This window comes from Anomaloglossus baeobatrachus, chromosome 2 (assembly GCF_048569485.1).
Source record: "Anomaloglossus baeobatrachus isolate aAnoBae1 chromosome 2, aAnoBae1.hap1, whole genome shotgun sequence".
Classification (NCBI taxonomy): Eukaryota; Metazoa; Chordata; class Amphibia; order Anura; family Aromobatidae; genus Anomaloglossus; species Anomaloglossus baeobatrachus.
The window spans coordinates 299,582,972-299,602,980 of record NC_134354.1 but is presented as its reverse complement, the minus strand read 5'-3'; the positions used below and the strand labels follow the sequence as shown (position 1 = coordinate 299,602,980).

The 20,009-nt window shown below is 41.6% G+C and overlaps 1 protein-coding gene across 2 annotated transcripts in view; it reads right to left on the bottom strand.

Moving 5' to 3' along the window:
* ITPR3 (inositol 1,4,5-trisphosphate receptor type 3) overlaps positions 1-20,009 on the bottom strand; it is a 483,832-nt gene that overhangs the window by 211,872 nt on the left and 251,951 nt on the right. For both annotated transcript variants that reach the window (XM_075335858.1, XM_075335859.1), the window contains 13 exons: positions 16,855-17,055; positions 14,236-14,487; positions 13,552-13,677; positions 13,315-13,440; positions 11,436-11,556; positions 11,087-11,268; positions 8,305-8,453; positions 7,921-8,029; positions 4,697-4,787; positions 4,288-4,457; positions 2,428-2,599; positions 2,031-2,203; positions 962-1,162 (listed from right to left, as the gene is read on the bottom strand). In XM_075335858.1, the coding sequence (XP_075191973.1) occupies positions 962-1,162; positions 2,031-2,203; positions 2,428-2,599; positions 4,288-4,457; positions 4,697-4,787; positions 7,921-8,029; positions 8,305-8,453; positions 11,087-11,268; positions 11,436-11,556; positions 13,315-13,440; positions 13,552-13,677; positions 14,236-14,487; positions 16,855-17,055 (2,073 nt within the window). The remainder of the gene's footprint in view (positions 1-961; positions 1,163-2,030; positions 2,204-2,427; positions 2,600-4,287; positions 4,458-4,696; positions 4,788-7,920; positions 8,030-8,304; positions 8,454-11,086; positions 11,269-11,435; positions 11,557-13,314; positions 13,441-13,551; positions 13,678-14,235; positions 14,488-16,854; positions 17,056-20,009) is intronic.

The following is a 20,009-nucleotide window of genomic DNA, read 5'->3' as shown; positions in this document are numbered from 1 at the left end:
TGCGTGCGTTATAGTGAGGATCCAGCGAGTTGCAGTTTTTTAACATTTTTCAAAAACGCTACTTGTAGCGTTTTTGAGCTGCGTCTAAATACTGCAAATTGCTGGATTCTGACTATACTGCATGCAAACGCATGTGAACGCATGTGAACGCATGCTGATAGACAGAATCCTGCTTGCTCTACTGAGCATGCCCAGAAACCAGCAAGCGGTTGATCAGTCCCTCTCTCCCCCTCCCTCTCTGTCTCTCTCCCCCTCCCTCTCTGCCTCTCTCACCCTCTCCCTCTCCCCCGCCTGAGAGCTGCGGACACTCGTAACCAAGATAAATATCGGGTAACCAAGCAAAGCGCTTCTCTTAGTACCCGATGTTTACGTTGGTTACGTGTGCAGGGAGCAGGCAGCCCGGCTCCTAGCACCTGCGGATGCTCGTAACCAATGTAAATATCGGGTATCCAAGCAAGTTACCCGATGTTTACCTTGGTTACGAGCCTCTGCAGCTGTCAGAAGCCGGCTCCCAGTCTATCACGTTCAGTTCCACTGACTCCCGATCACATGACTCCAATGCCCGCCCATAAACTTAGTGACAGGATCCTGCAAAATAACACATGCGTTTGCATGCATTTTTTGCTGTAAAAGCAGGATCCGCTTTTACAGCAAAAAAACGTTCATGACGCATGTTAAAAAAATGTAGTGTGAAAGCAGCCTAATAGAGAACACAGGAGTGATCTGTTCTTGTGTATGGGACTGTCAAGCAATATAGCTGCCAGCCAAACCATCAGCCGAACCATCGTTCATCCGACAACTATTCAAAGTGTATGGGGGTCTTATGTTGAGAAATTGTGTGGTACTAAACTAGGTAAAGGTTTAGATTCCCTACAGTAAAAACAGCTGACATGTTTAACATATCCAAAGGTTAGCCTTATGTTACAAGAACTACTAGTAAATACTAAAGCATGTGACCTACCTGGTTCTCATGACAAGGCCCCTGGCAATATTCTGTGAGTGTCTCCAAGGTTTGGATTATAAGGGCCACATTTTTTTCATTAATGTATAGACCCAAAAGACCAAGACCGCCCGTGGTGCTCCCACACATGATATCCAGGAATTGTAAAGTCTCACACACTAAGTTGTAATTGGTCTTATTATTCTGATTCCGCAAGAAATTCTGATGGAAAAATTGGTAAGTTAAGGTAAACCTTTACTGTTCCAATTACTAGAAAATCTACATACTATGCTTACAGGTTAACATTACTGAAGCATATACCTAAACACCACAATGCTTCTACGGACAAATATTTGTTTAGTCTAGTTACTGATCATCACAGAATTTCAAATTAGATCTCATGCAAATGGGAATATTACTAAAGGCAGACTTATAGGGAACCAAAGGAAGTGTATTGGGAATTACTATGCCTCTTATTTCACACAGTCATACTGAGATCCCATACAAATCCAATTGTGGCATGCATTATCATTTGAGGAATGTTCGGTTTTCCTGTCCTTGAAGCATTTTGCCTTTAAAGAAGAAAAGCAAAGCTGGCCGAGCAGAGATACCAATTATGAGACAAGACAAGGCATCCTATTTAGGTAATGTACTGCGGAAGAGCCAGAAGCAGGTAGATATGCAGCCATAAGACAATTTTACTGTAATGTTATCTCTCTCATTTACTGACAGAACAACTTGTGAGATTATACCTCTGGGCATTGGTCGATTATATGTGATGTTTAGGCCCATTCTACGTGAATACCATCCACTATATAATGTATGAATTATTAAAGAGTTGAAGCATAAATGCAATCCTCACTGATTCACAAGGTAGGTGATAACCATAAGATGCGTCTGGAGTGCCCTGCTGGAATAGGCAACGGTCCTGCATGCGCACCACAGCTTTACATACTGTCTATGGGAATGCCGCACTTAGGTGCTCTTGTGAATGGGTGATAACTTCATTTTATACATTTATATTAGATATACAGTAGATTTCAAATTATGTCAATGAGTGATCAACTTGATTGTAGGAATGTGTGCTTACCTGCAGGTCTGGGTTGTGGTTTTCACACAGCAATTGGAGGAATCTTAAAATGGGTTCCATGATTAGGACAATAGGACCGACTTCATTGCCTTCACCAAGCTCTCCACCTTCATGTCCCTTGCGATGGTGGGGTCCTCCTGTTACAGCCCTTGAAGAAGCAGGCATCACAATCCCTTCACAAGAAAAACATATGAAAAGGTTAATATTGTGAATATTATCAGCTGCCTAGCTTCTCAGTCCTAATCCACACAACATGTTATTATTTTAAGTGTTAATATATCAAAATCTATTTTTTTCCCACAAACCATCAGTGTATGCAAAAAAAATCAACTTTCAGATTTATTTTTACACATATTGTGCATCTTTTGACTATAATGCATATTCTGCTGTAAGTTACCTTTTGTGGTGAGATTTTCACCTGTCTCGTGGGCTTCATTTGACCCTAGATCATTCATGTTTACGGACATGGTAGATTTGATTTCCTGCTGAGCACTTTTAATTCTTTCAAACAAGACCTTGAAAAACTTTTCTGACTTATTGTCACCCTTCATTAAATTGTAAAATGAATTCTGGAAACAAACAGATATGGGAATGTCATTAGGATTTCAGGTTAAAGACAAACATTGTGCCTTTGTGTATAAAGTATGGTGTGTTGCTTCTCAATTTAGCGCTGGTTTCCTGTATTCTGACTCAATACATATGGAACAATGCAAGGGGAAATCATTTGTAAATAAGGGAAACATTGTTTTGTGTACGTCTCTTTCCAAGTGTCTCAAGAATGTTAAAAAACTTGTCAGATTGGGTTCAAATTGTATTTTTCATTTCCTACCTTCACAGTTTCAACTCATTTAGTCCTTATAGTGAAGTACTTAAGATAGGTAGGTCTAATGCTGCAATGTTTCAAGAAGAAGAACTGCAAGAAAGAAGAAGCAGCACCGGATGAGTACTGCTGCCACACCAGATAAGTACTGCTGCTGCACCGGATGAGTCCTGCTGCTGCAACAGATGAGTACTACTGTCGCACTGGTCAGTATTGCTGCAGATCCTGATGAGTATTGCTGCCAAACCGGATGAGTACGGCTGCTGCACCAGATGAGTACTGCTGCCACACCGGATGAGTCCTGCTGCCACAGCGGATGAGTCCTGCTGTTGCAACAGATGAGTACTGCTGTCGCACTGGATGAGTATTGGTGCAGCCCCTGATTAGTATTGCTGCTGAACCGGATGAGTATTGCTGCTGCACCAGATTAGTACTGCTGCCGTATCGGATGAGTTCTCCTGCCGCACTGGATGAGTACCACTTTTGCACTGGATGAGTCCTTGTCCCGCTGGGTGTGGGGAGAGACACCCAGCAAGTGGACTCCTGGGAATAAGGGAGGCTGAAACACAAAATGGGGGGGATAACCAGGGGCTCCTGCTCTGGCCCTGACACTGGGGGCCCTGCGCTTGCCCTCAAACCACAGGTACCTATAAGGGTTAGGAAGTGAGACCCACCAACGTGCCCCTGTCTTCTAGTCAGACCCTAGGACTAAATCCCACCACCCACCAATCCACGGAGGGAAAAACAAACACAAAAATAAACAGCAAAAGGGGAAAAAGGAAAAACAACAACTTATCTTGAGAGGGAATCTTCAGAATATACAGCAACAGTAGTCTGAAGCCACATGCTCTCCTGAGCAAGCAACTTCTCCAAGTGAAGAGTATAACCCGCACTGGAGGAGTGAGAGGCCCCACGTTATAAAGGCCCTTAATTACCAGCTGGAGGAAAGGCTCCTCCAATCTGGCAAAGAAACAGGAAAAAAAAACTAAATCAAGCCCTTAAAGGGAAAGCGTCCATTAACGTCTGGACGATCGGCGGGCCCTTCTGCACCTGGTCCCAGCAGCAGCACCTGAAGGTCCAGACACATCCGTGACAGTCCTGCTACAGCACGGGATGAGTACTGCTGCTGCCTGCTGCAATGGATGAGTCCTGTGGCCACATTGGATGAGAACTGCTGCCGCACTGGATGAGAACTACTGCTGCAACGGATGAGTATCGCTGACGCCTCACAGTATTTCAGCACACAACAATGGTCCTGGCACCCATGGTACAGGAGTCTTCAGCATTGCACCACTCAAGGAGTGCAGTTATGCAAGAAATAAGCCAAAGTCCCTAACATGTTATATCACAGTGACAATCAATAACATATTTAGATGGGATTACCGCTTTTCCTAAGAATCAATTTAAAAGGCTACAAGTTTTAATGTTTATAAATACCTGTATTTCTGTGTTACCACCGTCCAATAGTCTAATGGCCAATAAAATGCTTTCTTGAAAGATCTTATCATTTTTGGAACTCATTATTAGGTCAGCCACAAGTTTTGTTGCGCCTTCTCGGTCCAGCTTACATTGAATTGGTGCTATTATAGACCAATCCTGGTCCTGACCTGTCAAAAAGATTGAGAAGATCATTTCAGTCCAGACTGCTGTAAGTAAAAAGTGGAAAAGTATGATTGTCTGGGTAAAATATATGATTATTATAACTATAATACTTCAAGTTTTAGATAGTACACATAAAACTGTAAATAATAGCATTCTATAGCTCAAGGGTATGAGTACGGGTTTTTATACATTGTAGACTATGTAGAAAAATGCTGATTTATTAGGGAGGTGAAGTGTTTATTACCCATGGCAGAGATATCAGTGGTCTCGCCTTTAGCACTTGACTTCTTGCTTTGCAGGTAATTAGTTAGAAGGGTTTTCCTTAGCAAATTTCCCTATAGGGACAGAAGAGAAAATCGAGTCAGACAGAGGAGGAGGAAAAGGTAAATTGCTGGATTCATTTATAACGATATTGGGAATCCGTGCAGTAATAATGAACACGCTGCGCTGGTGGAGATGCAGGTTATCTGTAAACTGATAATGAATGAAATGCTCTACATAATGATGCTGAGCACCATTAAATTCTGATAGTGAAGTTGATGCGCAGATTTAATTATAACACCAAATTAATCATTGTACACGAGAATCCATTCTATTTAATGCATGATACCCTACATAGCATTAACTGAATTATAGTTATAGTGCTAGAATGTGTATTATTGTTCCAAAAACACATCTGTCCTTTTCAGAATTCAGTGTATAAAATATGGAGCCATTATCAGAAAGCTAGTGAGTAGTGTTGAGCGGACCCGGATCAGCAAAATCCGGATGCGCGGTTTGAGCGGCAGATCCGAGTCCGACCCGGACACGGGATTCCGGGTGCACGATCCGGATTTTTTTTTTTTCTCTCTCTCTCAGCTTCATACGAACATACCTGCTCGGCGTCGTCGCTGTGACTGCCGAACAATCCCTCCTTCAAGGGGGAGGTGCGTTCGGCGTCACCGCAACATCACTAATCGGCCGGCCAATAGAAGCGGAGGGGCGGAGATGAGCGGGACGTAACATCCCGCCCACCTTCTCCCTTCCCCATTGCCGTCGGGACACAGGTAAGGAGATGGTTGTCGCTCCTGCGGGTTTACACACAGCGATGTGTGGAGCTGCAGGAACGACAAACAACATCGTACCTGCGGTCGAACTGACATTATGGAAATGAACGACGTTACACAGATCAGCGATATTGTACGGTTCTGTGCTCGTTCATCGTATCACCTAGGATTTACATGTTGCGATGTCGCTACCGGCACCGGATGTGCATCACTAACGACGTGACCCCGACGATATATCGGTAGCGATGTCGCAACGTGTAAAGCCCCCCTTAGATTACTGGCTGCAACCATTCTGGCAGAATCTGAATGTTTAGGTTTAGTTATGTAGCAGAATCTAGAATGCTGTCCCCGCCCACACCAGGCTCTGTATAGAGATTGTACATTGACAGTGAGTTGTCAATCACAACAGGGGGTGTGTTGAACTGCCTTGCATTTGAGTTTCTAGTCCTGTAATGATCAGGATTTTGCTGCTTAAACAAACATAGCAAATAAACAAAAGATTGGACTGTAACAAAACAGGTATGCCTGAACTTTCTGTGTCAACCCTTGCAGCATGCTGGCTTCAGCTTAGGTCCCTTTCAGACGTCCGTGTTTCAGGTACGTGTGACATCCATTTTTAACATGGATGCCACACGTACTCATGTTATTGTCTGGAGTTACTCACACGGCCGTGTTTTCACACGGACCGTGTGACTCCTCATGAACCCGCACGCACACACGCAGACATGTCCATTTTTTCTCCGGCAACACGGGTGTCAAACGGATCGCACACTGATGTTGTCCGTGTGACATCAGTATGACATGTAATGGAGAAAACACGGGTCTTTGAAATAAAAAGATTTTCTATATTTATGTGTATCCAGCGCTGTTTTCTTTGGCTCTTCTACCTCCTGCTTCTGACCCCCGCTAATTATGTTCATTGATTATTCACTGCACTGAGGACCTGGAAGCTGTAGCATTGCGGTGACAGAACCGCTGGGACAGTACCGGGGACAGCACCAGGGACAGCATCGGGGACAGCATCACTTGTGACAGGTGAGTATCCAGCAAGTGTGTGCAGTGACATCCAGGAGGACCCAATGAACTCTGATGATCCCGTGAACTCCCCGTGGTGACACCCGCTGTAGCGTGGGTGTCGAGGGGGTGTCATCAGGATGTCATCAGAGTTCATCGGGAACTCCAGTGACCTCCTGGATGTTACTGCACACACACTGCTTGCTGGATACTCACCTGTCACCAACGCTGTCCCCACGATGCTCCGACTTCCAGGTCCTCAGTGCAGTGAATAATCAATGAGCATAATTAGCGCAGGTCAGAAGCAGGAGGCAGAAGAACCGAAGAAAACAGCCCTGGATACAGGTGAATATAGAAAATCTTTTTATTTCAAAAACCCGTGTCTAGTCCTGTATGTGTCACAATTATGTCACACGTATGCAAATACAGATGTCACACATGTGATACACATATCACACACACATGACACACATATGACACACGTATGACCATACTGATGCATGTGGATTGTGCATGATTAAACACGGACGTCTGAAAGGGGCCTTATATAGCAAAAATATGCTGACAGATTTCCTTTAACCACTAAGCTTCGGGTGAGAAGTTAAACCAGACACTCTATTTGAGGACACATATTTTGGGCAGTTTGTACCTCATCAGTGCAAAGCAGGAGATCTGATTTGGTTGGATGAGAGGCCACTGTCAGGGGTTTAAGGTGTGGAGGTATTCAACATAACTCTGCCTTTCCAAGCAGTTTCATTCCATAATTATTTGATTTGGCTTACTGCAATAGTTCAGTTTGGGCTATGCCAGTAACTTGACGTAACAATTCAAAAATGAAAGTTTTCCTGCAGTTATTGTGCAGATTTATATGTGTATAAAATGGCACTATATTAAAAACTTCCCAACCTAAGCTTTATGGCCTGAAAGAGTTACACGACAGTTCCTCACTTGCTAATTTTATTCATACTGTTGTTATTCCTTAGGCTCCAAAGCTGCTCTAAAGCAAAATTATAGCCAAATAAAAATGTTCAGCTGTACAAAGAAAAAGTTCAATGTACTTCTGAAATGAGCTTGATGTAAAATATAAAGTGAAGGAAGGGTTTAAGGGCTCATGCAGACGACCCAGCGCATTTCAGTCCATAATACTATGTGGATTATGGAACCTCTAGAAGAAAGCTTAATTTGATGTATGGGATGTGGTGGAGCAGTGTTCATGCTATATATCCCACATACAGTGGAGTGCAGGATGCTCCACACTACCTGAACTATTTAACTACATCACTCTTATATTGATTGATGGAACATGTAGCTGAATCTTTATTTTATACTTATACCCTTTTATGTAAATGTATTTCACAAGACAAACCGTACTAAAATTGCAGAGCAAGGAGGTGCTGGTTCTACCTACCCGGTCCTCATAGTTATTTTTCTTCACTAACATTTGCTGTAATGTCCGTAAAACTTTTATACACAGCTTCTCTTCCGTAGACATGAGATTTTTGGTGTGCTGAATAAGTCTGAAAAGGTAGAAAACATACAACTGTTTAAAAGAAATATCGTAGGTACTAACGCTGCACTTACTGCCTATAAATATGTGAATGAGTTATGATACACATTAGTTCTACTGCTCGGTGTTGTCAGATTCGCCCACACTCCAAAGACGTATTGATGGGGAATTTAGATTGTGAGCCCCAGTGGGGACAGTGATGATGATGTCTGTAAAGCGCTACTGAATATGATGGTGTTATATAAAGTAAGCATCATAATAAAAAAAGTTACAAAAAAATCTTACTTGGAAATGAAGCCGCCACTCTCACACCGTGAACGAGGGTCAGTGCCTTCAGCAAACAGTAATTCGGGGTGATGGAGGACATCAACAAGAACAGACTGTTCTGCTTCTACAAGAGGCTTTAGCTGTTCTTCTAGCACATTTATTATATCCTGAAGACAAAAAACATGGGTCAGTGTAAAATAGGTAAAGGCATTGGGCCACTAATAAATGTCACACCTATTGTATAGATCATAAAATATAATTACAGTTTGCCAGTTACATGCTCATAAAACATGAGCCAGAGAAGATTTATGATAAATGGTATTTAGTGTGTAGGATAAGCCCATCTAATGATCTGAAAGCTGCAGGTCACAAATGCTCAATCTCCTGTCATGTCTGATAACGCTATTAACTTGCAGATATAGGGTTAATCTGCAGGTTAATAACATTATGAAGGTGCCCAGCCACAGTACTGAAAATGCAGCACCTAGGAGAAAATGTACTTTACTTGTCCCTGAAGCTGCCAGCTTTCAGTCATATAGGGTTGCCTTGAGATCAGAGCACTGAGAGCGCACACCCCGGTACTGACTGACAGCCGACTCAGCAGTGTATTTATCTGAAGGTTAATAGCGTTATCAGACATGACACGTTTCCTTTAACACAATGATCCACTGGTCACGGCAGAGCAGCCAATAGAAATAGCCTTCTGCCCAGTATTCTATTTATTTTGGCTGCTGTGCAATGAGTAGTGCATCACTATGCAGAGAACTGGTTGCAGGAGAGTGACTGAGTATGTGTGACCTGCGGCATTCAGCTCATCAGGTGGACGTGCACATTGCTATACGCTTTCCACACCAAATGAATGGTATCACTCGCCACTTGACTACTTTTTTGACAGCATGTAAATTGGAATAATGTTTTTCACTTTTAAGAACTCTACAGTGGTATTATATGTAATCCGTAATCCATTTAATGTATTTTTGACTGCATATAAATGGTAGCATTGTTCATTTTTATGATCTCTATAGCGGATGTGATATATAATCCATTTAATGCTTGACATTTCTTCTCATGTAAAGTATTGCATATAAGATACATCCTCCCTGCACCAATTATTGTAAGTATGTAAAACAACACTATTCAAGAAAAACAAACCGTTCCAGCACACAGAAACACATTCAAGAATATATAGTAGTACTAATATATGAACCTGAGTGCAGGGGTTATGGAAAAAAAGACCATTCAGAATACGACATAGAACCACAGGAAGAAAACACTGAACAAAGGTCTAAAGGCTGCTTTACACGCAGCGACATCGCTCTTGATGTCGCTTGTGAAAGCACCCGCCCCCGTCGTTTGTGCGTCACCGGCAAATTGCTGCCCGTGGCACACAATATCGCTAGTACCCGTCACACATACTTACCTTCTTTGCGACGTCGCTGTGGCCGCCGAACAGCCTCTTTTCTAAGGGGGCGGTTCGTGCGGCGTCACAGCGACGTCACACGGCAGGCATCCAATAGAAGCGGAGGGGTGGAGAGCAGCCGCATGAAAGATACACCCACCTCATTGCTGGAGGACGCAGGTACGGTGTTGTTCGTCATTCCCGGGGTGTCACACATAGCGATGTGTGCTGCCTCAGGAACGACGAACAACCTACGTCCAAAAGCAGCAACGATATTTGGAAAATGGACGACATGTCAACAATCAACGATTTGGTGAGTATTTTACATCCTTAGAGGTCACTCGTACGTGTCACACGCATAGATGTCGCTAACAAGGCCTGATGTGCATCACGAATTCCGTGACCCCGATGACATCTCGTTAGCGATGTCGTTGCGTGTAACGGGGCCTTAATAATTGCTTATAAACTTTATTCAATTAAATGACAGAGAGTTGTCTGGAAACAACAGGCCATCACAAAAATGTACAACACCAGGAAAAGACACTAAAGAGTTAAGATTCGTCAGGCCCTATGGACATTAACAAGATAGTGATATGTCAATGTAAGACTATATGTATATATAAATGGTTAATCATATATCACATAATAGACCTGAAAAAAATCCAAAACTTCAACAATGCAAAATTGCAAATAAATATAAAGTGTCAGGTGCTGTGAGGTAGTTAATATGAGAGATCTTATGCTGATGCATATGAACCATATGAAACCCAAGGCTCAACGGTATATAGCAAAGCAGTATGGATAAAGCATATGGGAGGTATTGTCATGTGTCTGTGTATCCAGTATTTAAGGCTAATTAGGCTATAAACATGTATACAGCACATAGTGTGTGTGAAAATAGGTAATAGACATTTACCTCTACATGCAACACAAACAGGATTTCATGTATGTTCAATATTCAGGGTTAATTAGCCTAGAAACATGTATGCAGCACATATATAGTGTATGTAAATATATCATAGACGTTTACCTCTACATGAAGCACGACCAGAATTGTTCATGCGACGCCCACCCCGATGCGCGTTTTTGCACCACTTTCCTCTAGTTTCTTACTGACTTACAACAGACTATTCAATTAACCATAAATTTAGATTGATTCTATTTATTGTAATTACTTTCCAATTTCATTTAGTGCCAAAAAAAACCTAAATGAAAGCAATGCTGGAAAAAAAGCCATGAAGAGGTATTGGTTACCTGTATGTTCAATTTATGTTTTGTGTATACTTACATAAAATAAAAAAAGCTTGTCTGATGACAGATAAATTGCTGTTCTTTGTGACAGATTATAGTCTGTGCTTACCACATCACAGGGAGATGCATTTATTTCTCCCTCATACTGACCTGCAGTTTTTCTACAATGTTCTTGTAGTCCCACTGGTTCTGCGTGGCAATGACCCGAGTGAACGTTCTTGAGGATGTCGCTTGCTTGTAGGTGGGCTGATTTCTTTGAAGGGAACTTGTGTTCAGTAAAAGACTAACGTGTGAGTCTAAGTCCATGGGAAGGGTAATATTGCGGCTTTTTGCTAAAAAAAAAAATAGGATAAATGTAATTAAAAAAACATATAACTAAGAGCACCTTTGCAAATAACATTTTGTGTTGCCATTTTTTGTCAAATGAATGCAAGTGAAAAAAAAATTGTGTTTCAACTGGTATAAGGCAGCGCATTTACAACAATGTTAAATTTCTTACCAACCATGGTCAAGGCCCTTATGCATGCGTCTACTGATCCCTTATACTGCTGCTGAAGCCAGGGGCACTCAAGAAGTCGAGCAGTCGACTGCAGAAGCTGGACTACTATTGTTTGATGAGTCTAAAAAGCAGTAATTGATTAGTAGAAGTACTGTGATTTTCTAACACATATAAGCATACCTACACTAATAAAGCAATCCATAAGAGCAATCTGATTACGCTTCGACTGGTCCACCAGGTGGACCAGTCGAAGCGTAATTAGACGCGAAACAGCTGTCGTTCTTGTTAGGAGCCTAAACTTAGCTCCTCTCCTGCTTTTTACCCTGCACTTATGTGAATAAAGAAGATCTTTTGGCACAGTGGAGTGTGCGGTCTTTTCCTTTCCTGGATTGCTCTTGGATTCATCATTCTATTTGGACGAGCACCCCCCAGCCGTGATCAGTCGGTGCCCGAGCTATGCTCCACGCAAGCGCGTAATACCGCAAGGTAATACCCAGTGGTGCGGGAGTGTTTGCTTCATTTATGATACCTGCACTTATAACTTGGTGTACTGATAACTGTATTGTCTTCTAAGAGGAACTGTCAGCAGGTCAAAACTGGCCAGATTTTCCCAAATTTTATTCACCTAGCTCCCCTGTGTATTCCATTATTTTTTTCAATTTATTACACAGCTCCATAGATATGATACTTTTTATTTAAGGCTAATTTTCATGGTCTTAATAAAGAAGTGTTGCTCAGAGTATTCCCTGGGGGATGTCTTTAGGCTGCTCGGCAGACTTACCCTATGAGCTACGCCCCTTGCAGTAAATAATACGGCCTATGTCTCTGGAACCAGAAAGCAATTTAAACAAACAAAACACTCGGATGAACAGCATGAATAAAAAAAAAAGCAAATATTGGCTGATTCTGACTAGGTGCAGGTCCTATTTAAAAGGTACTATATATAGTTGTCCTTCAGTCTAGAAACTGGTGGGGATCCCTTGTCTTGGACCAATAACAATCTCTTTGACAAATGGGAACATGGACTCTATGCCCCTTTGGCTCCAAACACATAGTAAGCCCTGTATGGACTTAAAGGGGTGGTCCGACACCTAATATGTATTTTCTAAGTATCTATCTTTATTCCCTAATCCCATTTGTAATTATCTTTATGATACAATCCCCTGCTTGTCTGCCTATTTATCTAATTCCTAAAAATATTTTTTTTATTGCACTTCCTGTGATGATTCGTTTCAGAGGAGTCTCAGACATGATGTTACAGAAGGCTGGAGCTGCACTCACTCTTCACCCACAATGTCCATCGTCCCCTCCTGGAACAGGACATCACCAGGGGGCAGTTCTGAAGTTACTAACTAGTTTCTTGCATTACCGGCCCCTGAGGATGTCCTGGATCCTGGCTGATGGACGCTGTGGCTGGGGTTAGTGGAGCGACAGCATGTTGTCATCTCTCTGTCGCCACTTCCATTGCTTATGTAAAAGATGTCGGCTGGGGGTAGTGCGAGATGAAGTGAGTGACACCAACACCGCCCCACAGCCTCTAGCCCCACCCTCAAACAAAGCGTCATTAGACAATATCCAGCCTCCTGTGATGTCACTTTTGAGACTCCTCTCAAACAAAATGTTGCAGGAAGTGCAGTTAAAAAAAAACCCTTTAGAGATTAGTTATATAGGGGAGAAGTGTAAGGAATTATATAGTAAAGATAATTACAGAAGTAGCTAGGGGGTAAAGATAGCTAGTTAGAAAATACATTTCAGGTGTCTGACCATCTGTTAATATTTCCATATAATCATTTCTATAATACCTATACAGTTAGCTAAAAGGACCTCAAGACCCAAAGAATAAGCAAAGCTATACAGAACGTTAATATGGACCTCATACCTGAAGAGAGGTGCTGTTCTCTGAAAATGGGGAATTAAAGAACGATCTTATTGTTTCCAAAACCACAGTAAGAACATACTTTTCTAAGGTAGGGTCTGACAGACGTTTCTCACGCTTATTGCATACCTGAGAAAAACAGATGTCGATATAATAGGTATATTATGGTATGTTATATGAAATTCTTTACTGTAAATGACATCAATACCAAAAGTAGGAATCAGTTTCTCTAACACTTACTTGAGCCATGTCTAGGATGAAGTTTTCAAAAAGGGTCCAGATGTGGTTGCTTGTATATATTTCTTTCATTTCCACCTCTGTGTCCACATAACAGTGATTTACAAAGTTCACATAAGACATTTTTACCTTTAAAACAAAATAGTTTGGAACAGTTAAATATAAACATAATTAAATAAAATAAACATAAAACATAAATATAAACATAATAAACATAAAATGAAGAAATATCAGAAAACAAATCAGCTTTGTAGGAACGGATATCCCTTTTACAATGGCACACTATTTTAAAGCTTATTTGACTTAAAGACACATTTTCATTAGTTTATATCACTTGAAGCGGCTCTCCGGGATTCATGTTTAATACATGGAATAATTAAGTGGACAAATGTTACTACTTTTCATGAGCCACATGTACCGTATATCCTTTAATTTACAGCTACATCATTTCTGACTAATATTAAAGAGTAACTATCCAAAGGCCATATGGGGGCTGTGGATTGTTTTTTTTTCTTTTATGAAGGCTTTCCAAAAGATCATAGCTGATGGCTGCGGTTGATTTCACATCAGCTTCTTATAAAAGGACTCTTACAACAAGCAAGGTTTTCCTAGAATATCTGTAGCCTAGCCCTATCACATATGAGTAAAAGTTCAAGTTATTTCTAAGAATTAACCAAAGCCTCTGACCTCCGTAATGCAGTCTTCATGAGTAACCACCCGAACAACGTCCTCCAGAGGTAATAAAGATGTGCACTTGATCTCTGTGTAGACATTTTTGCCCTCAGCACAAGCAGCTAGAAGATCCACTAGTGAAATGTGATACATGAGTGGACTGTTCTCATCTACTCCCTCACGAGCTGCTGCCATCATTTCCAGCATTGACGCAAATGAAGATTTGTCATTGTAGAAAACGACAACGTCATCTCCTGCATTTGTCAGCTGCACAAACAAAGAGCACAGTCTTACTTCATTGTATTAAACAGTTGAAACTGCATTTACTAAAACCAATCACTGTACCACTTCTGCCATGTCACTAGCCCTGTGGGCTCATCATAAATCAAGTAAGACTTCAGTGACCATGGAAGTCACTGACTTGATTTATGATGAGTCATAGTGCTATATACGAGAGGGTTCCAAGAAGCAAAATAACAGTACTAAAAAATAGAATAGCTTTGGCACACCAATAAAGAGACGAGAACAATTCTGTGATCAGCAACTCTCATTGTTTATTGGTAAGGTATATGAAAAAAAGGGAAAAAGTGTCCAATGTATCGACCTTTCAGGGGTCTTTCTCAAGGACAATTGGTCTATAGAGGTACGTGTACAATTGTATTCTCCACAGGAGGATTATGTTAAACTTTGATTTATATACCTTAGGAATAGATAAAGAGCGGTTCAATGTGTAATTGGACGAAGTCCGAAGTTACTAATGGCCCGTGAACCATCCAAAACTAGATGGTGGAGTGTGAGTCATTAGGAAGTGGATGAGTGAAGGTGGTCATTCGGTCACGCAGAAATGGATAGGTCCAGGCAATCACGTAAGCTATCTGCAAAGTTGATTGATAGCACACGAGAAAATAATTTTGCTATATGCCTATACTGTGAGAGACATATGGTGTAATTGTGTAATGGTGTAAATGTTTCATGAACAGAGATGGCTGCAGAAAGGTGCGTGGCCCGTAAGTGGTTTATAAGTAACTAGAAGGATCCCCTAATGTGGGTAGATTGTGGCTGTGGTGAGCCTGCGTTTGTATGGCGTTTGTATGGAGAAGAAAACCGAGCCATTTTTGAGTCATAGTGCTAGTGACACAGCAGAGACGCTTGCTCCTGTGATAAAACAAACAGAAGCAAATGTGTTCTCTCACACAAACAAGCAGCTGAGAGTAATAATGTCAGTATTGTCACTGATGCTTCTTACTCTGACCAGGATCTATGTATTCGCGACTGTGAGCTGCAGTTCCTCTATATACTTACTTCCTCTCATTGATCTAATGGTAGGCTTCTCATTTGGGGTGCAAGATTTCCTGGCTTTGAATCCCAGTCAGAGCCCATGGACTCTGTTGGGCTGCGGCCACGTGGTCATTCCAATCCTCCATGGTGCCTGCATGTGTTTATTGGAGGAAGAGCCCAGGTGACGTCTTTATACTTCCTCTCATTGGTCAAGTTCCTCTACATGGTTGGACACCCCGTATAATACAGTACATATCAGGGCACATTGTAAGATTATCTGAGCACAGGAATATTTTTTAAATACATCTAATTGTGGAATATTCCAAGCTCTGTTGATTAAGGTGTATGTAGTTTGTTTGTGAGACAACCCTTTTTAGGAAAACTCCAGCAAACAATATACTATATAAAGAATTATTCTATCATAAATAAATGCAACCCTTTATTTGTAAGGGACCTAAAATTAGAGAATCCAAAATTGGGTTTCTTCAGCCTAGGTTATCTAAAATACAAAAAAGAGGGCAGCCGAGGGAACACAATAATCTCTGGGATTAGAATTGGAGAAGCAATCCAGAAATTTATTTTCATCACTGCACCCTGCATTAGTAGAGCATCACAAAAACAGTTAGCGCCTGCACCATCTCTTCTTGCTGGGCAAACAATATGATGTTCTTCTCATAAATCTAATAGATTACATTATCATAGAGGCTGAGCTGCCATCTTCTCCATTACAACTGTGTGATGGCCATTGCAATGAGTAAAACAACCGCAAAGAATTTTAGTTACTAAAATGATGTTTTCTGCCTGAAAAATCATTACTAAGCACAGGCCACAAGATGTCTCTTTTTGGCGTAATTTTTTTGCCCGCTGCCTGTTGTGAAATGTAAGTCGTGTCAATCAGCACAGATGTTGAGAAAGAGTATAGGAAGTGGAAAAAGTATTTTGTCTCTCTGCTCCTGTTATTTTGTTTTTCCAACCGCAGGCAGACACAAGAGAGATATGGGCTTACCAATGAGGCAGGCAAGCTATTAGATAGTGGCAGAAGCCAAGCATACTGAGATGTGTGTGTAAGGAACTCCCAGCACCTATGGTGCTGGCAGAATGCTGATAAAAAGAAACTGCTAATTTATGAAGATAGGAAAGATAAAAAGCATGAAACTATTTTTTCTGGTTATTGAATATAAAGTATAACCCTCATATTTTCATTAGAAAAAAGTATTTAAAACATAACACATAATATCTTATACGATCAGTCTACAACCTAGAGGTTTAGTTTGAAACAATACAATTTTTTAGCCTGATTAACTCTAATTATATTTAAACTCAATCCTGTCATGCAGACGGCTGGCCAATCTTTACCTCGGTCATGATCATGTCCTGGCATTTTTTTATATATTTGCCTTCAGCTTTGATGATGGTGTGGAGGAAGTCCAAGTACTGCACATGTCTGCCATGCGTGGCTAAACAATGGATGAAGTGTTGTAAGACAGTCTCATGGATCTCCGTGCACAATTGGTAGTTATTCAGGAAAATGTGTTGCATAGTCTCCGCTTCTAAGAGCTACGAACCAAATCAAGGACACATTATACAAAAATCATGAACAGCCAACAGTTTTTACAGACCCTTTAGAAAACCATAATGAGTCATAAAGATTATAAGTTATATATCTCACCAATTTAGAACATATAAGCGCATTAGTAGCATTTACCATGAACTGGAAGCATCATATTTTCTAAAATAAATTCAACACTGTTCAAGAATGTCTGGATGGTTTACATCACTGCTACCTACATCAAATACACTTTGTCGGTCGCTTTATTGGGGGACACAGAACCCTGGGATAGTCTGCTGCCACCTGGAGGCTGGTGATGATATTACATAGCATAAGAAATGTGCTCCTCCCCCCAGACTATACCTTGCCTACTGGTCACTGACTGCCTCAGTTTTGTTTCTCTGTAAGATGGAGGAGGGTCTTCTGGGTAACAGGGTGTACTTGCACACTATGTTTCACCCACATTGTGATGGAAAGCATAATCTGTACCCTCAGTCTGTATCCTCTCACTTTATTTGGCCAGACCTGGGAAGGTACTGGGCAGTGGTCTGTGTCTTGGTTTTCACCAAGATAAGGTGGTATTAAGGCCGGTTCCGACTTTTGTCTCCAAGGTTGTTTCCACTTTTCACCATAATGAGGACATTGTCTTGCCTTCCCCCCCCCCCCTCCATCTCATCTGATGGGAAAGAGACTGTATGGTCTACATGTGGTTGGTGTTGTACATTATTATTTATTGGCTACCGTCCACTTTAGGCATTCTCATTTTCTTTTTATCCTGCCAAATGGGCCCTGCAGAGGTCAAGCCGCTTCCAAGGCGCGAATCTCTCCCTTTATCTGAACAACTATTGTTCAGACTTACATACCGAAGAACAGGGCATTCTACGAGAGCAGTGGAGGCTTCTTGCGCAGTTCGTCATCAGGCCTCGGCCTTACAGCTCTGTAAAGCAGCTACCTGGGCATCCCTACATACCTTTTCCAAATTTCAGAGAGTCCATACTTTTGCTCTGGCAGATGTATGTTTGCTCAGGAACATTTTACAGGCAGTGGGTACTCAGGCTTCTGCTTGCAACAGTAGTAAGTTCGGTGATTTCAATAGAATATTCATATTTTGTGTTTGCCCACCCCAGGGACAGATTTAGGACGTCCCAGGGTTCTGTGTCCCCTACTGAAGTGACCAAGAAAAGTAGATTTTTGATTCTGACAGTAAAATTTGTTTCTCATTGGTCTTCAATGGGGGACACGGCTTCCCTTCCTGTTGTCCGATTGGGCATGTATTTAAATTGTTTTCTTTTCCTTAATCTTTTATTTTGCTCATCTTACTGCTTTTTCACTAAAATGAGAAAGTCAATGACTAGCAGACGAGGTATAGTCTGCAGAGGAGGAGCTAATATCAGTGGCAGCCTCTAGGTGGCAGCAGACTATCCCAGGGTTCTGTGTCCCCCAATGAAGACTAACGAGAATCAGATTTTACATGCAAAAACCTACTATTCTTTTGGTCTGGTATTCCTAGATGACAGTGCTTTTGGTTAAAATTTATATATGGATTATGTGATGAAAAAATTATATGTTACCTATTTATTTTCATTTATGGTGTAAAAAAATACATTTTACATAATTTGCTCATGCATCAAATCCGATCACATTTGCATCTATATCTAGCCTAAATCTTACTGTATATTATAGTTCCAGTTTGGAATCTGCATGTGGCTTTCCACCTCTTGCCAGCCGTAGATCCTACTGTGCACTTATGGCGCTGGTTATGCTGAAACATTACTAGAACCTGATTCTAGGGTCAATTGTATATCACTGGCTGTTAATGCTATGGTAAAAGCCATAATTCTAGGCTAGTCATACATTTATTAGGATTCTTCACCTTCATAGTTAGTATTGCTGAACACTATCTGTTGTATATTAGAGTGGTTCTCCACCTATAATGAATGTCAGATAATCCTTACAATGTTTTTAGTAAATAAATGATCAATTAATATAACCAACTGTTTCCCACAGAAGCATGGGAACAAATGGTATTTGGTTATCTGCTAAAAGTAGTTGAGTGGAATTTAGTTTAGTTAAGGCCAATGAGCTGAGAAGGTCTTATGTAAAAATACAATAATAAAGTATTTGTTTTTTATACTAAGCTTAATTAGAATGTGCACCCTAACGAAGCCCCACACATAAGACTAAAATTGTCTGCGCCCACCAATAATAGTCTAATGTGTATGGGGCGTCTCAACTCTCCCATGATAGATGATATTGGGGGAGAAAAGGATCGGCATGCTGGAATTTTTATGGTCAATCCCTTTATTTGGGGAAGAAATCTGCTGCTGTTCTCCCATAGAGAACGTGGACATGACTGGCTGAGGAGAAAGTTCCTGTGTAATGGGGAGTCAGGGGGGATAAGCTGTCCACAGAACAATCGTTTGGCCAACAGCTATGGAATATGTATGGCGGTGTTAGGCTATGTGCGCACTAGGCCATTTTACCCGCGGATTTACCCGCGCATTTGCTGCGGAAAATTCTTGAGAAAGGTTTGAAATCTTTCTGCAGACATTTCCCAGAAACTTTCTTGAGAAAATGTGCATGTCCATTATTTTCCGCAGGTACCTGCGGAATACCCCCGGAATATCACTCCATTCACTGTAATGTAATCGCGAAATTCCGGGGGTATACCGCAGCTAGCAAATGATGTGCGGTATACCCCCGGTATAGCCGCGATTTCCCTGCAGTAATGTACATCGCTGCCTGCGGTTTTGCAGGGAGTGATGTCATTATGACAGAAGAGGAAGCGGAGCAGAGTTAACACAGACGTCACACTCCCTGGACGCCGCACAGAAGCACTTCCATGTGACGTCCGGCGGGTGCCCGTGCAGTCTGTGTCCCGCTGCAGCCCTGCCGCTGCCAGCCCTGCAGTGTGTCAGTGTCTGCCCGCAGTGTCAGCAGCTTGTCACGCTGCGGCGCAGGC